This window comes from Aethina tumida, chromosome 3, assembly GCF_024364675.1.
Source record: "Aethina tumida isolate Nest 87 chromosome 3, icAetTumi1.1, whole genome shotgun sequence".
In the NCBI taxonomy this organism is placed as follows: Eukaryota; Metazoa; Arthropoda; class Insecta; order Coleoptera; family Nitidulidae; genus Aethina; species Aethina tumida.
The window spans coordinates 15,170,489-15,183,184 of record NC_065437.1 but is presented as its reverse complement, the minus strand read 5'-3'; the positions used below and the strand labels follow the sequence as shown (position 1 = coordinate 15,183,184).

Genomic DNA, 12,696 nt, shown 5'->3' with positions numbered 1-12,696 from the left:
GAATGCCGTTCGGGATTTGATTGACGCACGGAGAGACATTCAACTAATCGCATTATAGACGCCTCCCTAATACAAAATAATTGATTGCCAAATTTAATGGGAGCCATTTCGCTTTAAATTAACTAATTCCACTTACGTGTGTTAAATGACACGTAGTCAAGCCAAACGCTACTAAAAAGTTTATGTTCCCATTCTCTTTTAATTAAAACATAGATTTGCCAAAATCTCATCCACGTTAACGTAACATTTATTAGAAGCTAAAATTACTATGATTACTAGTATATTTCATATCTCCCTTTATTGTAAACACTTTCCAACTTCAATAGAAAGTTAATAATTATAACACAAAGAAGAAGGAAGGTATACAATTTTCTAAAAGACAAACGTTATAATTATCACACCTTGTCTATAATTTTGTATTATTTCTTTGGCTTCTTTTGAATAACTTTCTGATATTATAATTATAAAAAATCCCCTAAAGAAAACGTAGCGGAAATTTTTGAATACTTTGAATATTCGTTTTTATATAAGCACTGATTAATGTTTACCGTATAAAATTCTGATAGGACGTCAAAAAGCTTTAAGTGACACAGCAAAAATGTTGCCTCCTAAGCTCGATATAAATACAACACGATGTTATTCAAATATTCGTATTTGTGTTCGATTTAAAATGTGTCGTTTGCTAACTAAATCAAAACTTTATCACTTCATGCCTCGTATCGATCGCTTAATCAAGCTTCAGTCGATGTTTTCAATTTATTTCAGTAAACAAAGATTGCACGATAAGTAAACTTTTCAATTTAGATTTAAAAGGTAAGCGGTTTAAGTATGTGAAAGCATCCATCAGTTGAAGCTTTGTGATTTTAATTATTGATGTAATGTACCCACACAATGTATATAATTAATAGATCGATAAGTTCGATACACCTACTTAATATTACGTCAAACATTGTACCAGAAAATTAACTTGAACTTGATCAAACGAATTCTAGGCCGATTATTATGTAACTTTCTCTGAGTAGCAGTATAAAAGCGAAACTGATCTAGTAAAAAAGCATAGTTTAATAATTCTATCCGTTTGTGAAACATGGCTTTCAAAGTAAGTATTAGTTCGACCTCAGGAATACATTAACAAATATTTATTTTAGTTCGTAGCTTTCGCCGCTCTCTTGGCCGCCGCCAATGCCGGACTCATCAGCAGCCCCTACCACGCTGCCCCCGCAGCTCCTTTGGCTTACGCCGCCCCAGTGGCCAAATACGCCGCCCCTCTTGCCATAGCCAAGACCGTAGTTCAAGAAGAATACGACCCACATCCACAATACAACTACGGCTACGAAGTACAAGACGGTTTGACCGGAGACAGCAAGTCCCAACACGAATCTCGTGACGGAGACGTAGTACAAGGAAGCTACTCCCTCATCGACGCCGATGGCCACAAACGTACCGTCCACTACACCGCTGACCCAGTCCACGGATTCAACGCTGAAGTCACCAGGGAACCACTCGGAGCCAAGGCTGTAGCTCCAGTCGTTGCTAAAGTAGCCGCCCCCTTGGCTTACGCCGCTCCAGTTGCCAAGATCGCCGCCCCTCTTGCCTACTCTGCTCCAGCCGTTGCTAAAGTAGCCGCTCCATTGGCCTATGCCGCCCCAGTTGCCAAGATCGCTGCTCCTCTTGCCTACTCTGCTCCAGCTGCCCACTCTTACTACCACTAAATTAGACTGATTATGTTATTTATTTATTTATTCAAATAAAAAAGCAAATTTATATATGGGTTTAACTATCAAGTCAAGTTAAGTTTTAAAATATTTAAGAATGATTCTGATATAAGGTAGAAAAGTTTAGGAGATAATTAATTAATTTAAAAATCTATAAATTATAAACTAAAAGATTTAAGTAGGATTTATATTCAATTCATCATTTATTGAGGTTCTTCATAACTAATCTTCGAGAAGATAGAAACCTTTTTTATCAGAAAATTTCACGTTAAATTTTACAAAATAAACAGATTTTTATTTTTTATAATAATAACCATAATAATAATAATACTTTTTTAGATCATATTTTATATTAACACACTATAGGCGGGTATCAAAATAGTCCAAACTAAGTTGTTGAATGATAACAAAAAATAAGAGATAATTCTTTTAGTTCCGTATGTAAACCAATAGAGTACAAGTATGTCACCCCGCTTTTAAAATAAGTACATTCAAAAAAGTAAAAATTACCCGACCCGCTAACAATCAACAGTTCTCAAGACGGGTATTTTTACCCGACCCGCTTATAAGGTGTTAAAATTTGTTATAAATCATTATTATCCATTATCAATTACACATCAATTAATTATAGACGTTAATACACATAATAAATTGGTGGTTTTTAAATTAAAATAAGTTATTTCTATTTAAATTTTATTTGAACAAATAAATAATCAGTCTCATTCGCATCTATAAATATCAGGAAGTCATTTTGATTATGTTAAACACCCCCTTAATTGCTATTTAAGGGCTTAAAAGTGCAACTATTTTTTAGGTAATTAGAATTTTCTTCTTGACTTAATTCTAATGTAGAATTTATTGAATGTGTTCATAAATGTGGAATTAATTTAAATAAATCCTATTTTGTTAATGACAGTATTTTCGATACTGAATTTTATTCAATAAATGATTCAAATTTAAATAAGTTTTTCACATATTTTATTATAGTAATAAATAAATAAATATCATAAATAATTTAATTTAGTGGTAGTAAGAAGAAACTAATTTAGCTGCTGGAGTAGAGTAGCCGTATGGAGAAGCGATTTTGGCAATTGGGGCGGCATAGGTCAATGGAGCAGCAACTTTAGCAACGACTGGAGCTACAGCTTTGACAGCAAGTGGTTCTCTGATGACTTCGGCGTTGAATCCGTGGATTGGGTCAGCGGTGTATTGGACGGTACGTTTGTGGCCATCGGCGTCGATGAGGGAGTAGCTTCCTTGTACTACGTCTCCGTCACGAGATTCGTGTTGGGACTTGCTGTCTCCGGTCAAACCGTCTTGTACCTCGTAGCCGTAGTTGTATTGTGGGTGAGGGTCGTATTCTTCTTGAACCACGGTCTTGGCTACGGCAAGAGGGGCGGCGTATTTAGCTACTGGAGCGGCATAGGCCAAAGAAGCTACTGGAGCAGCTTGGTAAGGGGTGCTTAGAAGGCCGGCGTTGGCAGCAGCCACGAGAACAGCGAAAGCTACGAACTAAATAATAAATTTAATTTATGAAGGTATAACTTTTAAGTCGATTACCTTAAATACCATGTTGATCATGCGACTAAACGTCTGTAACTGCTTAAACTAGATGATAATGTTTCATTTTTATACTCCAACTGAAAGCAGTTTATCTATGAAGTTCAAGTTTATATTGAATTATGTAAGAAAATTGGAATAAATTTGAAATATTACCTTTCTTATATCTACCTTGTCGCTGTAATTTCAACCATTTTAAATTAATTATTTCACGGATATTTCTTTAAATTATTATCAAATTATTAAATAATATTCAAATAAAAATTATTTATGTTTTAATTAGCGAAATATTTGGAATGTTATCTATTGTAATTTTAACATTCCTGACCTAAAATATTATTAATTATTGTTGCACATTTAATGTTGAATTCATTAATTTTTAATTAGTCCAAACATATTGAGAAAGTAATTAATTTTATTCTAAAGGAACAGGTTGACCACTGTTCTTGAACTTGATTGTGTTGTATAATATCAGATGTATTATGTGGTGGATTTTCTTGTTAGTATAAAAGAGGTGATTAGTTTTAACTGAATTACAGTTTCATTTGTAATTTAAACGTATCAACATGGCATTTAAGGTAAATATTACAAAATATTAATTTGAAATTAGTTTGGATAAAATGAAAATAATTTTATATTGTGTATAGTTCGTAGCTTTCGCCGCTCTCGTAGCTGCCGCCAACGCCGGCCTCCTCAGCACCCCATATCAAGCTGCTCCAGTAGCTTCTTTGGCTTATGCCGCTCCAGTAGCTAAATACACCGCTCCTCTTGCCGTAGCCAAGACCGTTGTACAAGAAGAATACGACCCTCACCCACAATACAACTACGGCTACGAAGTGCAAGACGGTTTGACCGGAGACAGCAAGTCCCAACACGAATCTCGTGACGGAGACGTGGTACAAGGAAGCTACTCCCTCATCGACGCCGATGGCCACAAACGTACCGTCCAATACACCGCTGACCCAATCCACGGATTCAACGCCGAAGTCATCAGAGAACCACTTGCAGTCAAGGCTGTAGCTCCAGTCGTTGCTAAAGTTGCCGCTCCATTAGCCTATGCCGCCCCAATTGCCAAAATCGCTTCTCCATACGGCTACTCTGCTCCAGCAGCCAAATTAGTTTCTTCTTACTACCACTAAATTAAATTATTTATGATATTTATTTATTTATTATTATAATAAAATATTCGAAAAACTTATTTAAGTTTGAATCATTTATAAGAAATAGACTTTTTAATAAAAAAATATTTTGAATGAAATTCAGTATTGTCGAAAACAGTGTGATTAAGGAAATAGAATTTATTTAATTAATTCTCCATTTATGCACACATACATTAAATTCTAGATGCACTTTTTAAGCCCTTAAATAGCAATTAAGGGGGTGTTTTACATAATCAAAATGACTTTCTGATATTTATAGATGCAAATATTCAATATTTGCCAGCAAAGTAATTAATTGGAAGGATTTGTTGACACTTGTTTGTTACATGTTCCATGTTATACAAACACTGCAGGCAACAATTCCACTTTGTGCAATGTTGTGCTTGGTCAACTAATTTAATACTGATCTAGTCCGTTATTAATATGCAATTATGTTAATTGTTTTTTTTCTGAATTATAAGTTCTATATATTTTGAGAATTTTCATTAAAATACTAATTTGACGGGTCAAATACTTAATCCAAATTAATTTCCTTTATCTAATAATAAAGACATTTCTATCTAATTTAAAATTAAGATTATTTTACTTTATAATTTATGATTATTTCCAGAATATGATTCGTTAAACTAAATTGATATTTCTTTTACGTACTTAATTCCTTGAAATTGAATTCATTTATATTTTTGTGTCATTAAATCAGAAGATAAGATCATTTTGCATAAATTATATTTAAATAAATCAATAAATTATGTTCAGTCTGTTAGTGCTACTCAGAAGAAGCTGCTTTAACTACTGAAGCAGAGTAGAGCAATGGGGCGCATACTTTAGCAACGGCTGAAGTAACTGCTTTGACTGCGAGAAATTCTTTGCTGTCTTCAACGTTGAATTCGTAGATTGGATAATCGGTTTAATGAACTGTTTGTGCAGAAAAAGAAATCTGATATATTATTTTGCTTTAACTTTATTTCAATAAATAAATAAATAACATTTTCAGTCTGATTTAGTGGTAGTAAGAGTGGGCAGCTGGAGCAGAGTAAGCAAGGGGAGCGGCGATTTTGGCAACTGGGGCAGCATAGGACAATGGAGCGGCGATCTTGGCAACTGGGGCAGCATAGGACAATGGAGCGGCGATCTTGGCAACTGGAGCGGCATAAGCCAATGGGGCGGCTACTTTAGCAACGACTGGAGCTACAGCTTTGACGGCCAAAGGTTCCCTGGTGACTTCAGCGTTGAATCCGTGAACTGGGTCAGCGGTGTAGTGGACGGTACGTTTATGGCCATCGGCGTCGATGAGGGAGTAGCTTCCTTGTACTACATCTCCGTCACGAGATTCGTGTTGGGATTTGCTGTCTCCGGTCAAACCGTCTTGTACTTCGTAGCCGTAGTTGTATTGTGGGTGAGGGTCGTATTCTTCTTGAACCACGGTCTTGGCTACGGCAAGAGGGGCGGCGTATTTAGCTACTGGGGCGGCATAGGCCAAAGAAGCTACTGGAGCAGCATGGTAAGGGGCGCTGAGGAGGCCGGCGTTGGCGGCAGCTACGAGAGCGGCAAAAGCTACGAACTAAAATAGAAATTTTTATTATTAATTTAAAATAACATATGTAATAATACCACATACTTTGAAAGCCATGTTTGAAGTTTGAGTGACCAAGTTGATCTGTATCACTACTTAAGATATACCCACTTTTATATCAAAATTCTATCCCGCCTTTGATACTGACAAGTTCAAGACTATTCAAATCTATTGTACAATATTCTATGAACAAGGTTTACAGCCTAGAGCGTTTGCATAATTAGATATAATCAAGAATTTTATCTACTGCTCACGATAATTAAACGGTTTCTTAATGGTTTGAACTAATTTTATAGAATTAATTTTCATAATTGTGGCTACTAAGTTTACAATGTATATATAGAACTTTTATTTTCATTGTTAATAGAACAATATGGGTAAATAAAATTTCATTTATTATTTTTAAAATACGGAAGTAACTGACCTTATAAATATAAAACTAAATAGATGCATGATGAAACTAACATTCTTCGTAAAGGTATTTCTAAACTTACATAATCTCAGAATCTAAACTTGAACTTGATCGACTATTTCTAGAGGTCGAACAATATCGAGTCTACTTTCATCAGGACTATATAAACTGATTTATTCACCTATTTGATACAGTTTTAGTTGATAACTTACACCATAGACATGGCCTTTAAGGTAAACAACATACAACTGTTTTATACAAGAAATAATTTTATTCATATAATTTATAGTTCGTAGCTTTCGCTGCTCTTGTAGCTGCCGCCAACGCAGGCCTCCTCAGCACACCTTACCACGCTGCTCCAGTAGCTTCTTTGGCTTATGCCGCTCCAGTAGCTAAATACGCCGCCCCTCTTGCCGTAGCCAAGACCGTAGTTCAAGAAGAATACGACCCTCACCCACAATACAACTACGGCTACGAAGTACAAGACGGTTTGACCGGAGACAGCAAATCCCAACACGAATCTCGTGACGGAGATGTAGTACAAGGAAGCTACTCCCTCATCGACGCCGATGGCCATAAACGTACCGTCCACTACACCGCTGACCCAGTTCACGGATTCAACGCTGAAGTCACCAGGGAACCATTGGCCGTCAAAGCTGTAGCACCAGTCGTTGCTAAAGTAGCCGCCCCATTGGCTTATGCCGCTCCAGTTGCCAAGATCGCGGCTCCATTGTCCTATGCCGCCCCAGTTGCCAAGATCGCCGCTCCACTGTCCTATGCTGCGCCAGTTGCCAAAATCGCCGCTCCCCTTGCTTACTCTGCTCCAGCTGCCCACTCTTACTACCACTAATTTAGACTGAATATGTTATTTATTTATTTATTGAAATAAAATTAAAGCAAAATAATATCTTGAATATTTCTATCCGCATAAACTTCCAGGAAATACATAATTACAGTAACAATATTTTCAAATATCTAAACTGAAGTCAAGGCCTAGTTATTTATACACCATATAAATATTTTCTAAAGAAGCAAAATTTATTTTCTATTAATATACAGTTTGATATTAACAAAAATGAATTTTAATAATTTCTTAAATTACTTTAACCATTTCATTAAAATATTTACTACACTTTAAATGGAAATTATAAAATAAGTTTATTTACTATATTCTGTATTCGGATTTTTCTAAATACGTTTTCATCATTTTTATAAAAAAATTTAAAACTCACTATACTATTATTTTACTTTTGTTTTAAATTCCTGCATGTTTAGATCTATTAGAACAATCAAAGGTTGGATAAAAGGTTATTAAATAATAAAAAATAATAAATAAAATAAGAAAAAAATAAATACATTACCACTGCTTATATGAATAATAAAATTGAATATGAAAAGAAAAATGTCTCCTACAATTAACAATTTAGAGTTTTTATATATTATAATATAATTAAATTTCAATATTTTTGTACTACTATATATATATATATACAATTTTTTCATTCTTCTAAAATTTTCTTTACACTACCTTATAGTAAAAGATGCAATTTTATATTGTTTTTATTGAAATAAATAATTAAATTACATAGTCAGTCTGATACTGGGCTATCTTCTCGAATATTAATTATGAAAAACCTCAATAAATGATGAAGTGAATATAAATCCTACATAAAAATAAATATTTTAGTTTATAATTTATAGATTTTGAAATTAATTAATTATTTCCTAAATTTTTTACCTTATATCAGAATCTTTCTTAAATATTTTAAAACTTATTTTGACTTGATAGTTAAACCCATATATAAATTTGCTTTTTTATTTGAATAAATAAATAAATAACATAATCAGTCTAATTTAGTGGTAGTAAGAGTGGGCAGCTGGAGCAGAGTAGGCAAGTGGAGCAGCGATTTTGGCAACTGGGGCGGCATAGGCTAATGGAGCGGCTACTTTAGCGACGGCTGGAGCAGAGTAGGTAAGTGGAGCGGCGATCTTGGCAACTGGAGCGGCGTAAGCCAAGGGGGCGGCTACTTTAGCAACGACTGGAGCTACAGCCTTGGCTCCAAGTGGTTCCCTGGTGACTTCAGCGTTGAATCCGTGGACTGGGTCAGCGGTGTAGTGGACGGTACGTTTGTGGCCATCGGCGTCGATGAGGGAGTAGCTTCCTTGTACCACGTCTCCGTCACGAGATTCGTGTTGGGACTTGCTGTCTCCGGTCAAACCGTCTTGCACTTCGTAGCCGTAGTTGTATTGTGGGTGTGGATCGTATTCTTCTTGTACAACAGTCTTGGCTACGGCAAGAGGAGCGGTGTATTTGGCAACTGGGGTGGCGTAGGCTAGTGGAGCAGCTTGGTAGGGGCTGCTGATGAGGCCGGCATTGGCTGCGGCTACAAGAGCGGCGAAAGCTACGAACTAAAATAAGAAAAAAATGTGGTTAAATTACCGTTTTTTATTACATTGTAGAAACTTACTTTGAAGGCCATGATTATTCCAGTCGGATTGAACTGTATCAACTACGATCTTAGCAGAAATTTTGCCGACTTTTATACTCACATCGGCATAATAGTCTATTACATTCTAGCCTTAAAACCACTTGATCAAGTTCAAGATTACGTTTGTGCATTGGGTAAATGGATTTAATGTCTCCAGGGTATTTGCATAACGCAGCCGAAATAATAAATCAAATGCCAAGAGATAAAATAGAATAACCGAATTCTCCAACAAAGTGAATTCCACTATAGAAACATATTTCACTGCTTTAGTTATTAGTGTTTAGTGTTTTGAAAAATTTCAAATGAATTATTATTATGATACAAAACTTGAATAATAAAAGTAGTCGAACTCTGGAAGTGAAATATGTAATAAAAATAGCATTTTCTCCGTAAATTAATACCACTTTCCCATTACAAACAGGAAATTAAACGCGTCTTCTAATCTAGAATGTAATTTTTATTCATCACACAGTTCAATCCTAACCAAATTTGTAGCGAAAATATATAATTCAAATGATGAAGCTGTAACACTTCATGCTTATTAATGTTTTGCATTCGAAATGTATTTTGAATAAAATTTAAAAACCCAACAGGATATACATAAAACAACGTTGTTAATAAAAATACGTTTATTCAAAATAAATTAAAATAAATTAAACCTCAATAATAATGCGCAAAGTAAGGTGTACGGTAAACGGCGGGATAGCCGTACAACAACGGGGTGTATTGCAACGAATACGACAACGGGTTAACGTAGTTAACGTGTTTGACGTGTCCCTCTAACGCTTTAGGCTCCACCGAGTTCGAAACAACGGGTGCGACAATATTGGATGGTAGGATCGGCGTCTTCCTCACGACCGCGTTGAACCCGTTTATCGGGTCGGCCGTGTAATCGACGATGCGTCTCGTGCCGTCCGGATCATTGAGGGAGTAGCTGCCGCGCACTACGTCGCCGTTCCGGGTCTCGATCTGGTTCTTGTTGTCGCCTGTGAACGGGTCCTGGACGTCGTAGCCGAAGGTGTAGTGCGGATCGGGGTCGTACTCTGCGTCTACGTGCGCCACCGGAGCAATCACGCCAGCATGAGAGGCGGCGACGAAAAACGCCAATACGACGAACTGCAATAAAACAATGATTTAACAAAAAAATTTGAATTTCATTATCTTCGAAACTGATACAATTACAAAAATGGTTGAATTTGGCACACTCCGGAAAAATCTTATAACTTTTTATTGTCAAACGGCAAAACTTTCTTTATATATTAATTTTTTTCGTAGAATAAGGACTTCAAAGCAAAATAATTATTACCTTTAGGTTTTAAGATAAAATTTATTTATTTATTTATTATTTTATTTGAAATAGATACATAATTTAATTTGACTTTAAAATGACGAAAAAAAATAATAATTAGATATATTCAATTTGCTGATGTTCTATATTGTCGTAGAGTAAATCAAATTAATTTAGTTTTCAATTTGTTAATCCCTTTTCAGTATTAGTAATTTGATTAAGCAAATGTTTATTGAATGTTTATTAAGCTCTAACAAATATTTCAAATAAAATTTGTGTTTAATGAAAACAATGTTTCAAAAATTATAATTTTAAATTATCGTTATAGTTTTGTTATTGATATAAACCAGTTTGAATAATTAATTAATTAAATAATATTAAATAATATTAAATAATTATTAAATAATAATTATTAAAGATTGAACAATAACTTTGTTGAATAATATATTGTTAGTTAAATACGACAATATTGATTTTAATTTAAATTAATTTTAATGAAAAAATATGTCACATAGAGACATATACAATAAATTACAATATTAAATACCAGTACAATCGGAAAAAGCATTATATATTAATAAATTATTAATAATTATAAACTATATTTATAAATTACTTTGAATCTGAACATGTCTGGTTTTTTTTTAATTTGTTTTACATAAAAAGTGATTTCTCATTAAAAGCTTCAACTTAAAATCATTGGTGTAATATCTGTATTTTTTATAACATTAATAAAAGAACTTTACCATCTGCATATTAATGAAAAATTTAGTTCTGAAACTTTATAATTTAATATACAATAAATGACAATATTAAATACCTCTACAATCAAAAAAAAATTATATATTAATAAACAATTAGTAATTATAAAATATATTCTTCATTACTTTCAATCTGAACATGATAGAAATTTTTAAAGAGCATCGTTTTGTTCCTCATAAAAAGTGATTTTTCATTAAATGCTTCAACTTAAAATGTTTGGTGTAATATCTGAGTAATAAAAGAACGTTTCTATCTGAATATTAATGCAAAACATAGTTCTGAAACTTTATAATTTAATTGTGTTTGTGGCATGTGATATTATGTTTTATAATATCCAATAAAATCGTAAATAATCAATCATGCCATAATATAACTTGGTAAATGGAAAATGGGAAAAGTTTCTTTGGTACGCTTAAGTAAGTCGACAAAAGAAACCTAAAAAATAAAATTAATATTTATTATATTGACGTCGGCAAAAGTTTTGCCGAGTTCGCGGTTTCGGTTCTGAAACAATTATACTCACTCAAAAATTCCTAAACTTTCTTATAAAACCAGTAATAATAATAATAATAATAATAATAATAATAATAATAATAATAATATATTTTCTAAATAAACATGCTGTTAGTTTTGATATCGATTTAATTAATCTTTTATTACCCAGGATAAAATCATCCATTAAGCCTTTTAGTGCTTTAGTCCACGATTTAATGGAAGATTAAGTAAATATTTATAAAAAAACTCTCTTACAGCATTATTTCAAAGCTCTCATTTCTTATTAGTCCCGTCTTAAAAAGTTTTAATGGAAAATCGATGATACACGGCACCAAGATAGAATCGAGGACCGCCAAATCCCCTTTTAAGATAAAAATCTTAATTTCGGCGAGAATTTCACCCGATAATACGGATTTGTGACATAATATTCGACTGCTAATACCCCGTAATTAATAGCGTTCGTGAAATTATTTTGAATTAGCGTAATCGATAAAAAAATGAATTAGCTTTAATCGCTGCCAAATTAAACAACTGAATTTTTTGTTTAAAAAATTCAGACCTGCAAAATATTTCATTATCTGACATTTTTCAGTGATTATGGATTTTCATTTCAAATTTAATAATTAATTTCTTCGCAATAACATTTACCATTCGGATTAAAATTGGAAATGTGAGTCATTTTCGTACAAATCAGGGGGGATGATTGACAAATATCATCATAGCTCAGCTAATTTGCATGAAATGTTTACAAATTATATATGAAAACATTCCTCGTGAATCAGTCTATTAGTGAGCACTGTATCAAAATTCGGAGTAGTTTAAACAGGCGGACTGGCATACAATCCCGATGAAGGAATTTAAATAACAAATATCCAACATACCAATTTGTAATTTACAAACAACCCTCTTAATGAAAAATATTAAAATGGCCAAAACTACAAATAAATTAGGTTTTAGTACTGAAAGACTTATTGTACACTAATATTAAAAAGTGATAAGTATAATAAATTATTAAATGAAACTAACCTTGAGGAGAGACATAGTTGAGCGATTTGTCGATCGGAACTGAACGTAGTGACGGATCGGGAACCCGGTAGCCGCGTTTATATAGGACACGGTGGAGATCCATCCAGCTTCCTAAAGAGCCATCACCACGCCCATCGTGGTGCACTTGCCCACGCTGCACAAAGCAAATAACCACGCTTGGCAGTGAGAAAAAATGATCTGCAACAAATTCTACTT

At 33.8% G+C, this 12,696-nt stretch overlaps 8 protein-coding genes across 20 annotated transcripts in view; 4 read left to right on the top strand and 4 right to left on the bottom strand.

Moving 5' to 3' along the window:
* Positions 1 to 12,696, top strand: part of LOC109601412 (disks large 1 tumor suppressor protein-like) — a 211,928-nt gene that overhangs the window by 50,667 nt on the left and 148,565 nt on the right. The gene's annotated exons all lie outside the window — the stretch shown is intronic.
* LOC109603315 (larval cuticle protein A3A-like) lies at positions 1,088 to 1,764 on the top strand. Its single transcript, XM_020019794.2, has 2 exons — positions 1,088 to 1,099; positions 1,149 to 1,764. The coding sequence occupies exons 1-2, from the start codon at positions 1,088 to 1,090 to the stop codon at positions 1,710 to 1,712; spliced, it is 576 nt and encodes a 191-aa protein (XP_019875353.2). The 3' UTR covers positions 1,713 to 1,764.
* LOC109603323 (larval cuticle protein A2B-like) lies at positions 2,677 to 3,292 on the bottom strand. Its single transcript, XM_020019800.2, has 2 exons — positions 3,276 to 3,292; positions 2,677 to 3,227 (listed from the first exon to the last, which is right to left on the bottom strand). Exons 1-2 carry the CDS (start codon positions 3,285 to 3,287, stop codon positions 2,736 to 2,738), a joined length of 504 nt encoding a protein of 167 aa, XP_019875359.2. The 5' UTR covers positions 3,288 to 3,292; the 3' UTR covers positions 2,677 to 2,735.
* Positions 3,842 to 4,473, top strand: LOC109603325 (larval cuticle protein A2B-like). The gene is made up of 2 exons (XM_020019802.1): positions 3,842 to 3,853; positions 3,923 to 4,473. Exons 1-2 carry the CDS (start codon positions 3,842 to 3,844, stop codon positions 4,412 to 4,414), a joined length of 504 nt encoding a protein of 167 aa, XP_019875361.1. The 3' UTR covers positions 4,415 to 4,473.
* On the bottom strand, positions 5,379 to 6,112 carry LOC109601416 (larval cuticle protein A2B-like). The gene is made up of 2 exons (XM_020017658.2): positions 6,054 to 6,112; positions 5,379 to 5,996 (listed from the first exon to the last, which is right to left on the bottom strand). Exons 1-2 carry the CDS (start codon positions 6,063 to 6,065, stop codon positions 5,436 to 5,438), a joined length of 573 nt encoding a protein of 190 aa, XP_019873217.1. The 5' UTR covers positions 6,066 to 6,112; the 3' UTR covers positions 5,379 to 5,435.
* On the top strand, positions 6,642 to 7,325 carry LOC109603314 (larval cuticle protein A2B-like). The gene is made up of 2 exons (XM_049965648.1): positions 6,642 to 6,653; positions 6,710 to 7,325. The coding sequence occupies exons 1-2, from the start codon at positions 6,642 to 6,644 to the stop codon at positions 7,268 to 7,270; spliced, it is 573 nt and encodes a 190-aa protein (XP_049821605.1). The 3' UTR covers positions 7,271 to 7,325.
* LOC109601417 (larval cuticle protein A3A-like) lies at positions 8,075 to 8,935 on the bottom strand. The gene is made up of 2 exons (XM_020017659.2): positions 8,889 to 8,935; positions 8,075 to 8,829 (listed from the first exon to the last, which is right to left on the bottom strand). Exons 1-2 carry the CDS (start codon positions 8,898 to 8,900, stop codon positions 8,275 to 8,277), a joined length of 567 nt encoding a protein of 188 aa, XP_019873218.1. The 5' UTR covers positions 8,901 to 8,935; the 3' UTR covers positions 8,075 to 8,274.
* LOC109601409 (larval cuticle protein A2B) lies at positions 9,521 to 12,691 on the bottom strand. The gene is made up of 2 exons (XM_020017655.2): positions 12,481 to 12,691; positions 9,521 to 10,025 (listed from the first exon to the last, which is right to left on the bottom strand). The coding sequence occupies exons 1-2, from the start codon at positions 12,493 to 12,495 to the stop codon at positions 9,570 to 9,572; spliced, it is 471 nt and encodes a 156-aa protein (XP_019873214.1). The 5' UTR covers positions 12,496 to 12,691; the 3' UTR covers positions 9,521 to 9,569.